This window comes from Ammospiza caudacuta, chromosome 12, assembly GCF_027887145.1.
Source record: "Ammospiza caudacuta isolate bAmmCau1 chromosome 12, bAmmCau1.pri, whole genome shotgun sequence".
Taxonomy (NCBI): Eukaryota; Metazoa; Chordata; class Aves; order Passeriformes; family Passerellidae; genus Ammospiza; species Ammospiza caudacuta.
This window is the reverse complement of record NC_080604.1, coordinates 13,359,657-13,374,849: the sequence shown is the minus strand read 5'-3', so window position 1 is coordinate 13,374,849 and position 15,193 is coordinate 13,359,657. Positions and strand designations below refer to the sequence as shown.

Sequence of the window (15,193 nt, the reverse complement as noted above, 5' to 3'; positions counted from 1 at the left end):
CAAACAGGAACATCCAGACAGGATTCTCTGTCCTTGCCAAGGAATGTCTGGTTGGTTGTGGAATCAGGCAGAGACTGGAAAAAACTTGGAAGGATCAGGAGGAATAAATAAATAAGTTTTTCCCTGCAATAGGGAATTTCATAATAAAACCTGTTTTGTGCAAATTTAAATGCAACAGAACCCTGCCACAGAAATGGATTTTGCCACAGGAGAAGGGCACGGACGGAGATAAGAGCGGCCATGCCTAAACACCCAAGCTGATCCCAGTGAGGGCCTTCAGTGTGTGTCCTCAGGGAGCAGGATGCTGTATCTACAACACCAAGGACAGATGGATGGGAGGAGCTGAGCACTACCAGCTGTCCACCCTCACTGCACCTGCACTGGGCAGTGTGTCCTGCCCAGCCATGCAAGGACAAGCTGAACATGTTAAGTAAGTCAATCACCTATGTTTAGCTCTATTTTTAAGTCTTGATTTTCAATCTAATAAAAGCAGACTTTCACAGATACACTTGGAGAAAGGAGATGATTTCCAACATCCAGGAACACAGAAGCAGGGAGAATGTGGATACCAGTGGGAGGTGGAATGAGAATTAAGCCTCAAACCACTCTGTTCTGGGAAAGTGCAGAGATAATTCTGCAAAAATAGGGGCAGACACTGACAGTCTGTAGAGCCAGAAATCCAGCAGAGATTCTGTGGTGTCTGGCAGACACTGAGCAAGTTGGAGAGGCCACAAACCAGGCCTTTTTTCCTAGGGCAGAAAGTCCATCCACCAACACACAAAGGGACAATGCTACTCCACCACTATACCTGCACCTGCCTCAAACCAAGGAATCTCCTGCAGTCCCTAAAGGAATGGGCTTTATTAACATGCATTGTATTGGCTTTTTCCCATCCAGCAGTCCTTTCCTCAGCTTTCTGGGGTGACCAATTCAATCAGATTTAGTCAAGACAAAGGTTTCAGAGATGCTAAGTTCCCATGAGTTTTGTGGAAATGGATGGTCAGGCAGGAGTGAGATCCTAACTGGTCCTCACCTGGGCAAAGAGGCAAACTCTGCAGCCCCATTTTTGCCTGGCAGCAGCCAGCTAGCCACCCTGCTGCTCTGTACAGCAGGATAGGAGCAGAAGGTTGCACAGGGATGCTCATACTCTGGGCACACCATGTACCTGGGAACCCTGCTATACTGCTGAGAGAGGCTCACAGAAGAGGAACAGAGGCCAGCATTAGCCTGCTCCAAGAACAATTCTGCAACTGCACAGAACTCGCACAAAGCCACAGGGCTGATGGAGCACACCTAGAATTACTGCTATTTGCAATGTAAAGAGAGGTAGGGATGTGATCCTGCTCTGTTCTAGCTCTGCTCCCTCCTGGCCCACACAATCACCACCTCAGAGTAGCGGCAGAGGAGTCAGACCTGGACCTGCCCCAGGCACACAGGACATCAGTGTGGAATTAGCAGCTGGGGGGGCAGGGGTGGGGTGAGCAGGAGAGAGAACAAGTAAATCACCCTTATAAATTAGCTCCTAGAAGAGCAGAGGACTGTTCACAAAGTGGAGGAACTAAGGAGGGAGCAATGAGGAGCTGCCCAGTGACAGCTGCCAGCTAACTGTGCTTGTGCCTGCTCCAACCCTCTCCTCAGTGCACAAATCATTCCTTTTTGCAGGACACCCAACCCTCCTTGGGAACATCATGGTTGTGCTTGACAGCTCCTTTGAGTTCACAGCTCACCAAATAATCCTTCTATGTGCCACAAGAGGAGAGTTTGAGCAGTGGAGCTGAGAGTTAGGTACACCTAACTTAGGCAAGCCCTAAGAGAAGAGCACAAAGAGAGCCTGGGGCTGAGCAATGAGGAAAGGTGAGCTGCTGGTACGACAAGGGAGACACCTACAAGTTATTCCTGCAGACAAAGCAGTGGAGAAAACTGCTCCAGTGCTGACAGACGTTTGTCAGTAGAAGTGCACAGAGATACTTCTCCAAGAAAAGCTTTGTCTCAAAGCCACAAAGTTAAACATTCTCCTTTAGCATTTAAATACATTAACTTTGAGGGTATTTACAAGTCCAGTTCAGAGCAGCAGAACAGCTGGACACTGGAGGAAGGGGGAGTGGCACAAGGCATTTGTTGTGCTTTTCCAAAGAGCAGGGCAACCTCTGACCACAAGGAACCAGGAAGACAGATCCAAGCTGAGTCAGTGGAGACCGAAGCGAGCCAGGTAGCGACTCTCAGACACTGCAATTGTCCTGAGGGAAAGGGTGAGGGGTGCTGTTCATTTACAGTGGGCCCTGTGGCAAACGCCCATGCTGGTGAGCACATTCCAGCCAAGCAGGTGCCATACACGAGCTGTCAGAGACCAGGACACTGGGGAACAAGAGACCTTCACCACTGGACATTCTCCTTTCCACATCCAACATCTGGGACCAGCAGGGACATTGCTGCGAGGAGTTTCTCAGGAGTACTTGCTAGCTGGAAACAGAGGTTAGCACAGCAATCAACCCAGGAAAAGCTTCCTGATCCCCAAGGAAGTGAGTGGTTGCAGCAGGGAGTGTTCCAGCACTGGAAAGGGCATCCATGCAAGGCTGAAGACTCCACAGACAGTGCTCGGTGTTGACACCTGGCTCTTCAATAACATGGTTTGCAAACTTGGCACATTCACATCTGTAGGAAGGACCTGTGTGGTCCCTCAGCAGTCTGCCAGGGAAAAACCAGAGTTTGTCCTTGTTTTTTGTTTCATTTTGCTTTTAAAAAGAAAAAAAAAAAACTGTAAAAAAATATTCTCTGAGATGCAAGGACGCTTGTACTTTGTACTGCCTTGGCCATCCCCTTGCTCACGTCACCCGCAGGTTCCTTGGAGAGTCTGGTTCCAATGGCAGCAGGACACCCTGTTTATCAACTGGGATGAGCACTGTCCCCATTCAGCCAGGGGAGAGCAGTCTGTCTGTGCCTGTCACAAATCTGTGACTTTATTCTCCACAGCTGCTGCAATCTGTTGCAGTCTATATCCAAGCTGCATCTTCTGTGCCGTTGGGTCTTCTTCCAAGGCAGTAATGATCTGCAACCAGACAGAGCTCACTGGCAGCCTTTCTCCAGCACACAACACCCAACCAGCTGAACACCATGCATTATGGAGAACCTCACCTGCAATTCAGCATGCTCTAGTCTAGACTGGGTATGCAGTAATTAATCTCAAATTAACCACAAAAGAAGTATTCTAGATTCATTGTACTAACTTACAGACTTCACATGGCAAAAAAAAAAAGCTAAACTTCTCACCCGAAAATTAAGTCTTTACTAAATTAATCTGAACTAACTGCATTTCTTCTTTAAGTAGAATATTTGGATATTGAAGTAAAAATAAAGAAGCACACATGAAAGCCCAAGAGGCTCCAAGTTAGAGATAAGTTCTTTTTGCTGATCTCCTCCCTTGCTCTTTAATAAGAATGAAACAAACTCATGACATGAGTTATGCATACCAATGAAACAATACACAGTGTTGGAATAGTCTGGCTGCTCTCAATTGTTAATTTTTTTAGTTTTTTTTGTTTGGGTGGTAGAACAAAGGTATATTCATACCTGCTGGAAACACACACTCACCTGGTCATAGTACTTATTGATGTATTTGTACAATTCATGTAGAGCCACCAGGGAATTGAGGTCACCTGAGTAGTTCTGTTTATAAGAAAAGAAATTAGACAAAACTGTGAGACATCTAACAATTGTCCTGTCAAATTCTTTGTCCTCACAACTCATTAAGAAAGCAACAGGAATTCTTGTATTTCTTGCCCTGAATCCTTGACTACCCCTTCTTCTCTCCAGTGCATGGTGGGCAGACCCTCACCCTAGCTGTGGTGCAGGGTAGCCACTAGGCACAGTCAGTGTGTCTGAGCAGAACTGCACACTCAGCTGGAATATCCCATGTCTGCATTAATAACTCTCTCCTGGATGCACAGGTGAGGGGCCAGGTAACTTCTGAAATACTTTTATTTACCCGTGACAGCTCAGCCAGGGCAGAGTTCATCTCCTGGTCACTGGCAGAGATGGTCTGACGAATGTCTGCGTAGTACCTGGACAGGGGCACACAGGAATTAGTGCATTGTCCCCGCTCCCCCCTGCTGGAACTACAGCTCCTCACACCCATCACTTACCTTTCCACCATCTGCTTGTAGCGAGGAATGTCCCGGGCATAAAGCAGCTTATTGATTGGAGAGTCCTTGAACATCCAAAACCAGAATGGGTTATGAAAAGCTCCTTTATTGCGCTGTGGACTAACCTCAGCAGGTAACACACTTCTATTTTCTGCCATTTGTTCAGGATCAGGAATTTTTTGTCCTCTGCATGGAGAGGCACTTCAAATAACAGGCTCTCTTCTAGTAATGCAGTCTGAGGTACCTTGAGATGAGCTGATGAAGGCACCCCAGGATCCCTAGTCCAGCCTTCCCCCTGGAGCTGGGTGATCACCAGTATGAGATCACACTGGCTATGGCTTTGCACAGCTGATGCCTGATGTGCTCCAGAGATCCACCCATCCCATCTGTGGTGACCTGTGCAGGACTGTTCCACCCTCAGCACAGGGTGAGTAGTGATGGTGGAAAGCCTTTCTAATGGCTAATGTGAATGTCCCAAGTTACATCCTGTGACTCCCACTGTCTGCCACAGCCAACTGAATTCAGCTCTGTCCCCCAAATAACTGCAAGCTGTAAATAAAGAGCATTCCTCAACAATTTCTTGTTGCTAAACAAAATCTAATCCTCCCTCCTCTCTTCCCAAGAGTCCCCATTCCTCTCCAGCTGCACATGGGAGCCAGGGGGAGCCTGGCTTGCTGTCCCCATGGTGCTATGTAAACATTTTTGCCTTCCTAAAGCAGCACTCAACTCTCTGTGCCAGCCATGGTCCTTTCTCCTCTGTACTCACCCGCCCTAACTTATGGTCAGCTATTGTGCAGGAGTCCATGAAGGTCTGTGCAATGACCAGCAGCACAGCGTCCACGTTATCCGATGTCTGAACATCAAAAACAAACTGGGGGTTCTTGATGATGTTGATCCAGAACCGCAGGGGGAGGCTGTAGAGAGGACAGAAGTGCAAAAGGGCATCAGCAGAGGTGGCAGCTACAGTGCTGAAAGATATTCTACATGTTACTGCATCTCTCTGCTTTGCTCTCCCAGCAAAACCAACTCTTCACCCTATGGTCTGCTGCCCTGCACTTGAATTTTGCTCCTCCTCAGTAGGCAGAGGTAGCTGTCACTTTGCAAGCTCGAAGCAAGTCAGCAGTGCCTCCTCCAGGGCCCTCAGGAACACCCTACCTGTTTGTCTTCCAGATATGGATGGTCTCAGGGTCTGCAATGCCATAGTGCATGGCCTGCTCATCTAACAGGTCAAAGAAGTACTTGACTGCCAGAGGAACAGGGCGGTTGGTACTGAGGATCACCTGGAACAAGTCATCCACAAACTTCTGCAGAGTGCCCTGTGGAAAATCAAGCAGGACAGGGTCAGCACAGGCAGAGGGGAATAGAGAGCCTAGGCCTCAAAGATCAGAGGTCACCCTCTTCTTCTCAGTGACAGCCCCTCATCCATCCAAGGGCACTCCACCCCCACTGAAGGGAGCAGCAACAAAGGAGAAAGGAGGCCCTTATGGTGTGTGGAACAGAGGTCAGGGAGAACCTTGTGAACAAAGCAAAATGTAGAGGAGATTCAAATATTCCCAAAGCCACTGCAGGTAAAGGGTATTGCTTTATCTTCAAACACACCCCAGCAATCTGCTGGGGATATGAAGGAAGGCAAGATCCCAAGCACAACACAATCTGTGCTCCTTCTCACCTTCATTGAGAGCAGACGTGTCAGATAGATCTCTGGGATTGCCTTGGCCCGCTCCCGATCCCTTAAGCTCCCACGCCGATGCTTGGGAAGCTCTGGCTCTTCTGTTGGTTTTACCAGGTGCCAAAGTTTGATCCCACCTTCATCTGCATCCTCCAGCATTGGTGTTTCTAAACCAAGCAATTGTTTACAGATGAGTGTTGGCTCTCTCACAGTAGACGTGGCCAGTGAGGCCCAAGAAAGCAAGATTTCCCCGTATAACAGAAACACAGATGGGAAGGAATCTCTGGAGGCCTCTATCCAACTTTCTGCCAACTATACAGCAGGTTGTCTTTGTTCACCCAAAACCTTCAAGGTCTTGGAAACTTCCCCACACAGAGATCCCCCACCACCCCCGTGGTTTGTTTCAGGGTTGAACCACCCTTTTGCTGAAGAAGTTTTGCTCCATATCCAATTTCAATCTCTTAAACTGCAGCCTGTGGCTACTATCCCTCATGCCACAGGAATATCCATGGGGTTGTCCACTCTGCCAGGCAGTAAGGAAACTGCTTGACATCCCATCATCCCTCTCAGGCCATGCTCAGCACCTGAAGGCACAAAGATTGCTGCAAGTAGCAGACTGTGGTCAGCCCTAGAGAGTCAGACAACTGTGCTTGTTCTGCATTTTCACACCCAGCCCAGCCTTCCTCTGCTCTCACACTTTTGCTTTTCTCTGACCTCACCTGATCAAACTTTCACATTTCCTGACAATCCTATGAGGGTCCAAAGCATGTGTCAGCCTTCTATATCAGCATAAAGCTGGGGCTACATCAAGAGACTTGTTCCACTAACTGGCAAGTGCTCTGAAGTAATTTTATGAGAACAAGTCATCAAACTCACTTTCTCCTGGGATGTAATCCTGATTTTCCCTGTGGATGTGCTTGGTCAGGCGTGGGACAAGTGCTACTGTTGCTCCATCAGGCACCTGCACACAAGGAAAACAACAATATTCAAAGCAAATGGCAGGTTTCTCATCAGCATAATAGGCAAGTGCTTGTAGAGCATAACAGGCTGTACTATCACTAGAAATAGGGACAGAAATAGGGATTTAGAGGCACCATCACTGTCTTTCCTGAGGGTGAGAAAATCTTGTCTGTACCAATTAAAGAGCAAATGTTCAAAGCACAACGAAGATAATACTCAGGGATTGAGGTCATTCAGATCTAGAACATGTTGCAGCAAGGTACTAACATACTGCAAGATACAACACACTGGTGCAAGGTAATTAAAAAAATCCCTCTTTCCATTGTTAGAAGGTACTTGGCAGCTCAGTGTGTCATCACCTCCTGACTGATCTGGCCTGGAACAGGAACAGATCCAGTACATCACCTTCACTGCAGTATGAACTTGTGCCTATCCTTCCAAGCCCTACACATGCCCACATCTCAGGTATGGGGTAAGGACAGGGTTGTGTTTGAGGAAGTCAGGCTGCAGCCACAGTACTGACTTAATTTGAATTATGCTCTGCAAGAAAGGTTCAACCTTCTGACAGTGGTTCACCAGGAGCCAGAGCTACAAACAGAGTCTGACAGTGTGTACAAGGATGAGAGGAGAGATATGGCAATGGCAGACTGAGTTCTGACCTTGTAATGCTGAAGAGTGTTCAGACGTTTCCAAGTTCCTTGAACAACAGATGTCACATCCTCATCGGACAGTATCAGATGACCTGCCAGCCCTGATCTCCACTCTACAGCCATTGAAACACAGAAAAGGAAAGGATTAACTGCTCATTCGAGCCATCATCTGCGTCAACCTGGCTGACCTCATTAAACACCCTTTGCTCCTTGTCAGCTTTTACCTGTGCTATTTCACAGACAACATAACCTGAGCAAGTGTCTGTCATGATGCTGACTCCCGCAGTCCCAGGACAGACCCCTCTGAGCACAGGGACAGGTGGCCTCATGGCCTCCCATGTTCCACCTGTCATGTTCCTACAAATTCTGTCAGATTGTGACTCTCCAAGGAGGTGGCTCAAACCACAAACATGCACCCATAGTTCTTATCAGCTACTATTTCCTCAGTACCTTCTCATCCCTAAATCAACAGAATTAAGAAGATGGAAAACTGAGTGTTTTCTCTCCCAATGTAAGTTCTATCATTCATTAGCTACCACGGACAAAATCCTCCCTGACATATATTATTAAAAGGCTGCCAGGAAGTGCCAGTCTATGCCCACAGCATCTTTTCACTGCACTCAAATCCTCCTCCCCTCCCACACTTTTTCCATATCCCTTGGACCAAGCCATTGCTGTGGTCTGAGTCTGGCAAAGAACACCATGAAGTGAAAGAGGGTGACCCCAATTGCTTTTTTCCCACCCCTACCTCTTTCTGTTACAGCCTCCTCCCTGTTGTGCTCAGCCAGGCTGGTCAGTGATTCTGCACACTCAGCACAGAACGACAAATGTCACACATGCAAGGCTGCTGTGCACAGACACTGAATCACCATTCCTTCACTTCCTCACTGAGTTTTGTCACCAAAGAGCTCTGCTCACCGAGGTCCAGGGTGTCTGGGTCTGGCCGGTGACAGTATGGCGTCCCTTTATAGATCTGATCTAGGATTTTCTCCTTCACCTGCGTTATGGTGTCACAGTCCAGCACTTTCGCAGAAATCCCTTGAGATTCTTCTGCTCCTCCTGCACCAACTCCTGCTTGTGTCAAAGCATTTAAGGTCTGGGGAAGAAAAGGTCACAGCTACTCAGCTGATAAGATTACATCTGACATATTTACACCTTTGATGGCTGGCATTCAGGCAAGTTAACAGCTAGTCCTCTCACTGGGAGATTCAGAAGATAATACATCACAGATGTTAAACACCTCATCTTGTATTCTTAGCCCTGTGTCAAGAGCTGGAAGCCGGTTCAAGAGCATTGGGCAGGAGCTTCGAGGTGCCATCAGCAATGTCACCCCCTTATTTCTAGACACAGCACAGCACTTACACCAGATGAGTGTGGTGAAGGCTCCCATCAGCCTGGGGCAAAAGTGCCTGATTTAGCAGAGCTCTTCATCATTTACGAACCTGTGCTGCTGGAACAAACCTGGCTCCTAGGAGACAGTGGCAGGATGTGCTTTGGTTATGGGAGCAGAGACATCCAGCCCTGGTGTACAAGAGGACAGAAGATTTGGCACTTACCAGAGTGCGGTACTCCAGGTCCTCTCTCAGAAGGCGGTTGTCATTCAGGGTATATTTGGCTTTCCCCGTCACCCAGTCAACTGGCCCTTTATCCACCTGGTGTTTGATTCCTCGAAACAGCATGTAAAGGGGCTCCCCAACAGAATCCTGGCATGGAAAGGAAGGAGAGAAATTCAGCTTGCTCCTCCCAGCAGAACCTCAGGCGTGGAAACATGGATATCAAGCAGGACTGAGGATATAGCAGCTGAGCCACAGCAGGCAAAGACAGAGCCTGTGTCAACAGCTCCTGCTCCATGCACAGGAAAAGTGCTCTGTCCAGCTAGAGAAATGCACATCACCAAGGCATTGTTCTGCCTCTGTGTCACTAATCTGAGAGAATCCTTGCTGCCTCCCCAGCCCTCTAGAAAAGGAATTAGACCAGCATCTGTCCTCCCATGCACAGACCAGCCTGTGTCCTGTGTGTTTCAAGATAAAGGAGCTACACTGAGGCCTCCATGACCTGGTGACACATCCTGGAAACAAGTGGTATTGATGCTGATTTAAGAATCCCCATTCCCAGTGAGCAGTCCAGCCCTTAATCCTTCACCCTGAAATACAAGGTGACCCTGGCACTATTTCAGCTATGAGTGAGGCACAAAGCAAAGCTGTGCCTGTCTCCCCTCTTTTGGCCCCTCTACATTACAATGGGACAAAGAGCTCACCCTCACAAAGGCGTACAGGCAGATGGACATCCAGTTGGTCAACAGCTTCTCTACCACTGTTTCTGTCCTGAAAAAGAGCATCAGGTTGGTCACAGAAATGTGGTGCAGAACTGGGGGAGATTTGGAGGTAAAGATTTGTGCCCTTTGGAAGAAAGGCAGACTAAGTCACAATACAGAATGGAGAGGAAATAAAATCCTTTCAAGACCAGCACAGTTAATGCTTTTTACACTGCTTACTGGAAGCACTTGTCAGCCTGAAGGAGGCACCAAATCACAGAACTGGAGAGACAAGAAGCAGGAACAGTGGCAAGCCTCTGGCAGGTCTCAAACAATGGAAATGTGTTCAGATCAGAAGGATGACCAGATAGGAGACTATTGGGGATCTAAACATGGGAGATATCTCAGTTCAGCTTCCAAACATGGCATGACTGTGAACTCAAGAGACCTCTAAACAGCAAAGTGGGATTAGAAGACTTGGCAGAGCCTTTCAGAGTTTGCCAACCAGGCAGAAAGGCTCTGTCCCCTCAGGAGTGGGACCATCATGGCTGGCTCACTCACCTCCGCAGCATCAGCTTGGGGTTCTTGGCCACGTACTGCTCCACAAGGTCATTCAGGAGTGTTTTGAGGATGTCAGTGAAGTACTCCAGCTTCCCATGCAGTGACACCGTGAGCAGCGACGCCACATAGGCCCGGTCTCTGGGAGAGAAAGTGCGCTGGATCTCCAGAGTGTGGATGAACTGGTGGGAGACAGAAATGCCAATGTGTGACTCTGCTGCAAACAAAGCAGTCACAGCTGCTGGCTCTTGGAAGAAGAGGTGCAGATAACTATTAAGGAATGAACCTTAACAGACACTGCCCACCTCCTGCTGCCAGTACCATGGCTCTGGCCCCGCAGCAGGCTGCCAGCAGAGAGAGGGACATTACCTTTGTGAGGAAGAGTTTGCTGTTGAGGAGGTTGGAGAGCTGGACCAAGCCCTGCTCCACTGTTTGCCGTCGGCACTCAGGGATGTCAAGGTCCCTTTGCAGTGGGGACTCACGGTGGCCAGGAAAGAAAATGCGTTCTGCATAGGACTTGTAGTCCAGGAAGGGGATCCCTGTGCCCACAAGGTCACTTGTGAGGTCCATCATCTCAGTCATCAGGTCTGAGGGAAAGGAAAATGCCCATGAGGATGACACAACTGACATGATCTCAAGTGATGGTGCAGAGCATGAGGTAAGTGGAAGAACCAGGGCCAGCAGCATGGGACTGAGAAACAGGAAGGATGTTTCCTCTCAGGAAGAGGCATATTGGGGTGTCATTGCTAGAACATTTAAAGCTAGACTAGGCAGCAGGAGAAAAAGCATGAGGAATGTTCCAATCAGGAGCTGGTTTCCAATTTTGTAAAGAGGAAGCCACTGTTCAACACACATCTGTGGTTACAGGCATTAACAACAGCAAAGATAGAGTATTAGATACTTGCTCCTCACTCCTTCACACATTAATTGGAGACTACAGTCTCGGTGACCTGCAGAGTTTCAGAACCCCACAGTTGTAAAGAGCTGAAGTATAAAGCATGTAAGCTTAGAATACGGGCTGCAATTCAATTTGCCCTACACAAAGACTGGGCTAGTAGTTGTCCTAAGATCCCTCCAATTGTGCTGTCTTGACTTTTACCTCTTCACCTGAGTCTGGAGGATGAAGTGGAGAATGAGAGAGGTCTGTATAAATCACTGTGCCCTGAATTAAACAATTAAAAAAGGAAGAATTTGGCTCTACGTTTCTATGCAGTGGCACAGGATAAATTATCGCCTGCTCTGAGCTACACAGACAAGTACACAGGAATGGGAAGAGAGGTAGGGTTGAGGGAAGTTCTCCAAGTTTCCCTGAAGCTACAGAAACCCAGGAGCTCAGTGACTGACCTGTGAATTCCTTTTTGCATCTGTCCCGAACACTCGTTTCCAGATTTTCCAGTTGGATTTGAACTTTCTTGTAATCCCTCAGAGCCTGTTTGCTCTTCCTCCTGCAATAAGAAGGAAAATTGTTCTTGGTGGCACTAGCCCAGGGACTGTCCTTGCAACTGCTATGCTGCTGCCAGGGCTGAGGCAATTTCTACAAAGCATCAATTTTGCAGGACACCACACAGCATACAATAAACTAGATGCGTCTCTTGAAGCACCTGTTAGAGTCTAATGAACCACAGTGCAGACTGTGACTAGCAGTGCAACATGCCTCCTGCATCCAACACCACCAGGGGCTCAGAATTTGGCACAAAATAAAGAAAATTGTAGCCTTGTTTGGGCCCAAGATGTACACGCTTGGTGACACCCACTGAAAAACACTGAGAGGAACTTAAAGGCTTCTCCCATGCCAGCACTTCTTACCTGTATATGAAGACAATGACCAGAACAATCAGTGCCACAAAGGATGCACCAACACCCAAACCAATCTGTGCCTCCAGTGGGAAGGTGAGCTGGCTCTCTGTGTCATACTGCACTCGGCCCAGGAGGAAGTTCAGGTTTCCCATCTGAACCTGTGAAAAGTAAGTATTAGCCATGATGATTCCATTCCTCTGTGCAGGAATTAAATACAAAGCCACAGGGCTTCTCCAGAATGAGCACAGGGGGCACACAGCTGCCCAGAAGAGCTGTCCCACAGCAGTGAACCCAGCTATACTGTTTACTTTCAGGCAATTTTAGCCTTTAAGAGCAGAATTTGAGAACAAGACCAGTTTCCTGCCACCCCTGTTACCTCCCCCATCCCTCAGCAGGGCTTGTACCTTTCCTAACTTCACATCCCACTCCCACTTCTTGCACATGCCTCTAGAAATGCCAGGTTCCTGGCAGTGCTGCTGATGTCCTACCGTGAACTCCGGGAGCAGGTCCGTGCCCTCGCGCTTGGTGCGGTGCCGCGGAGCCGGCTGCTCCGAGGGCGGCTCGCAGTACAGGTGATTCCTTGTTAGTGTCTTCACCACACAGATGCCTTCCCCAATCATAGCCATAACTTCATCCTTGGAAATAGCCAGATCTAGATTTTCCCCCTGAAATACATTTGGACAGCACATAAGATCAGTGAAAAAACAACTATGAATTACCATGGCTTCAGAGAAGACGGAGGAGACCAATACCATGAGATGAAAGCAGCCTTTTTTCTTCTTTGTTTAAGCTCACATGTGAATAGGCTGCAGGAGTTAAGTTTGTAAGCTAAAAAATTCAGTTGCATATGATTTAGATTTAGCTTTAGGACCTGTAGCACACTGCATAAGTACAGTTATAAATAGCCTGTCCTCTTAAGGCTCTTCAGTGAAACCCAGCTAAGCTCAGCTCTTCACTCTGTATATTTAAAAAGGTAGTCTCATGTCAGTTAACCTGCACACTCAGCTGAGTCAATCAATGCCTTTCAAAGGTATAACATATCTGTGCTATTTCTCTTATTTGCTTTAATTTTGGGGGATTAAGACTTTTTCTTTTTTTAATAAAACCATGCTGACTGATGTTAATTACATTTTTATGCTTTAATGCTTTCTAAGCCCAGAGCTCTGTCAGGGTATCCCAACAGGCTGACAGATCAACCTCCTTGTCTTTTAAAGTTCTCTTCCGGTCTTCTCAACCTGCCCTACATCTCCATGATGCATTCAACTCCAATGGCAGTGGTCTAGGCATTTCTATGCTTTTACATCCTCAGAGTTTTTCACCCATATGCAAAAGGACAGCATGTGGAGAATTTGCACCTACAGCTGCAGCCATTACCTTCTTTAAGAGTACTGGACTGAAAAGTACCTTTCCATACAAACAAAATACCTCAATTTTTTTCTTGCATGTACAGTAAAATAGAGTCACTGTGCTCTTCTGTATAATCTTTAATGAGTGATGTTTCTGCCTTCACTTAGTAACAGGTCTTCCCCACTGGCAGGATTCTTTTACTCCTAAATTATTTCTGGATGAAACTGAAGTAGTTATGATAGAGTTAGCAGCTGAGAACAGGATGTGGGGATAATGTAGTACTAATATCTCATATACAAACAATTTATTAGGATTAAATAAAACCCCAAAAGCAAACCACAGAAGTTTCCATAAGCCCTATGAAGCCCTAGAAATTATTTATGGACTCAGGAGGCTTTTTTGATGCACTTTTCCCCTCCTCTTATGAACTGTTTCTCACAGGCCAAAGCAGATGTGCTGTGACAGGCTGCAACCTGTCAAATGCTTTAAAAACCTTGGATGCTGTATGACACAAACTTAAAATTTCATACAAGGAACATGAATTCCAGCTGGTTTTTGTCTTACCTCCACAGAGATGACACTTCCTGGCTTGTGACGATATGGTTTGGCAGGGTCCTCAGCATTCAATGGTTTTAGGATGGGGTTGACTTCATAAGAGAAAGGCATGGGATGCAGTGAGTTGAAATCAAAGCTCAGATTATCCAGAATAAATTCCAGTTTGATTCGGACACTCCTCAACAGCAGGTTAATGGCTGGAGTTTTGCACAGGATCAGGTAGGAAGAGTTAACGAGACATGGTTCTTCAAACTAAGTGGAAAAGGCAAAAAAATGTGTCAGTAATGGAACACCAGTGCTTCTCCTGCAGCTTGGCAATACTTTCCACCCCAAACAATCTGGGGCCAGTCTGCATTCTTCTAGTCTGGAGAAATGCCAGAAGAACCCTGCTTAACTGTAAAGGGGAAAAATCCAAGATCTGAGGAATTCCCCATGTTGCTCTAAAGGAAAGCTTTCATAGCACTGGTTTTGTTGGAAGGTCTCAGCAGTGGGAATCAGCTCTGACATTCCCCTGGCAGCAAATTCTGGAGAGAGACCAGCTTTAGATTTCCCTGCTCTGAGAGAATAGCACCAAACATCTTCAATGCAAGGCTGTTTTCCCAGTCTGAATGCTTCTGTGAAAGTGTTCCCATGCCTGGTTGGATATGTTTTGTACATTCAATGAAAGCATTAGAGCATTTTTTTTTCTGCCCTACAGTCACAAATCTTTCATAAGAACATTGATAAAACCAGCTTTTATTGATGCCTGTGCATCAGGAGCACATTTATGACAGGAAGCCCATCATCATTTGCACTAATGATGCAAATCCTTCTTGTACTTGGGCAGCCAAACCACCCTCTACCTCTGCAAACTCTGCTGCATGCTCTGTGACCTTGATGACCACATCAATATCTCTGTAATGACCCATCTCAGCAGACTGGCAGAGGAGAGCAGAAAATAATTGTGGTGCTGGTAATTTCACTGCCTAGTTTTGTATGTCAGAGTGAAAGACATCCCAGGAACTACAGGGACAGACTGAAATATGCAAAAGGAAGAATCTGAAGCACAGACGCATTGAGCAACACAAACTCTCTGGCTCAGATGTAGATTCCTTTATCTCCACCCTGCTGCATTGCTATTTCTGTCCCACATCACAGCCCTGCACATCTCTAGGCAGACGGAGCCCATGGAAATGTTTGTGGAAGTGCTTAACCTCTCAGCCTGGCAGAGTACACTTCCACAGGCCAAGACTGTTAGCACGATCCAAGCAGATAACAGCAAGTG

At 47.2% G+C, this 15,193-nt stretch overlaps 1 protein-coding gene across 1 annotated transcript in view; it reads right to left on the bottom strand.

Annotated features, from left to right (window-relative positions):
- Positions 1 to 2,809: 2,809 nt before the first annotated feature.
- The window catches only part of PLXNB1 (plexin B1), a 73,399-nt gene continuing 61,015 nt past the window's right edge, over positions 2,810 to 15,193 (bottom strand). The window contains exons 21-38 of the mRNA XM_058812849.1: positions 13,939 to 14,181; positions 12,516 to 12,692; positions 12,037 to 12,185; positions 11,575 to 11,675; positions 10,600 to 10,817; positions 10,234 to 10,412; positions 9,676 to 9,742; positions 8,975 to 9,121; positions 8,337 to 8,514; positions 7,428 to 7,531; positions 6,685 to 6,769; positions 5,809 to 5,975; positions 5,295 to 5,455; positions 4,906 to 5,053; positions 4,140 to 4,204; positions 3,983 to 4,058; positions 3,589 to 3,663; positions 2,810 to 3,046 (exon numbers count right to left, since the gene is read on the bottom strand). Coding sequence (XP_058668832.1) covers positions 2,942 to 3,046; positions 3,589 to 3,663; positions 3,983 to 4,058; positions 4,140 to 4,204; positions 4,906 to 5,053; positions 5,295 to 5,455; positions 5,809 to 5,975; positions 6,685 to 6,769; positions 7,428 to 7,531; positions 8,337 to 8,514; positions 8,975 to 9,121; positions 9,676 to 9,742; positions 10,234 to 10,412; positions 10,600 to 10,817; positions 11,575 to 11,675; positions 12,037 to 12,185; positions 12,516 to 12,692; positions 13,939 to 14,181 — 2,445 coding nt within the window. The 3' untranslated portion in view covers positions 2,810 to 2,941. The remainder of the gene's footprint in view (positions 3,047 to 3,588; positions 3,664 to 3,982; positions 4,059 to 4,139; positions 4,205 to 4,905; positions 5,054 to 5,294; positions 5,456 to 5,808; positions 5,976 to 6,684; positions 6,770 to 7,427; positions 7,532 to 8,336; positions 8,515 to 8,974; positions 9,122 to 9,675; positions 9,743 to 10,233; positions 10,413 to 10,599; positions 10,818 to 11,574; positions 11,676 to 12,036; positions 12,186 to 12,515; positions 12,693 to 13,938; positions 14,182 to 15,193) is intronic.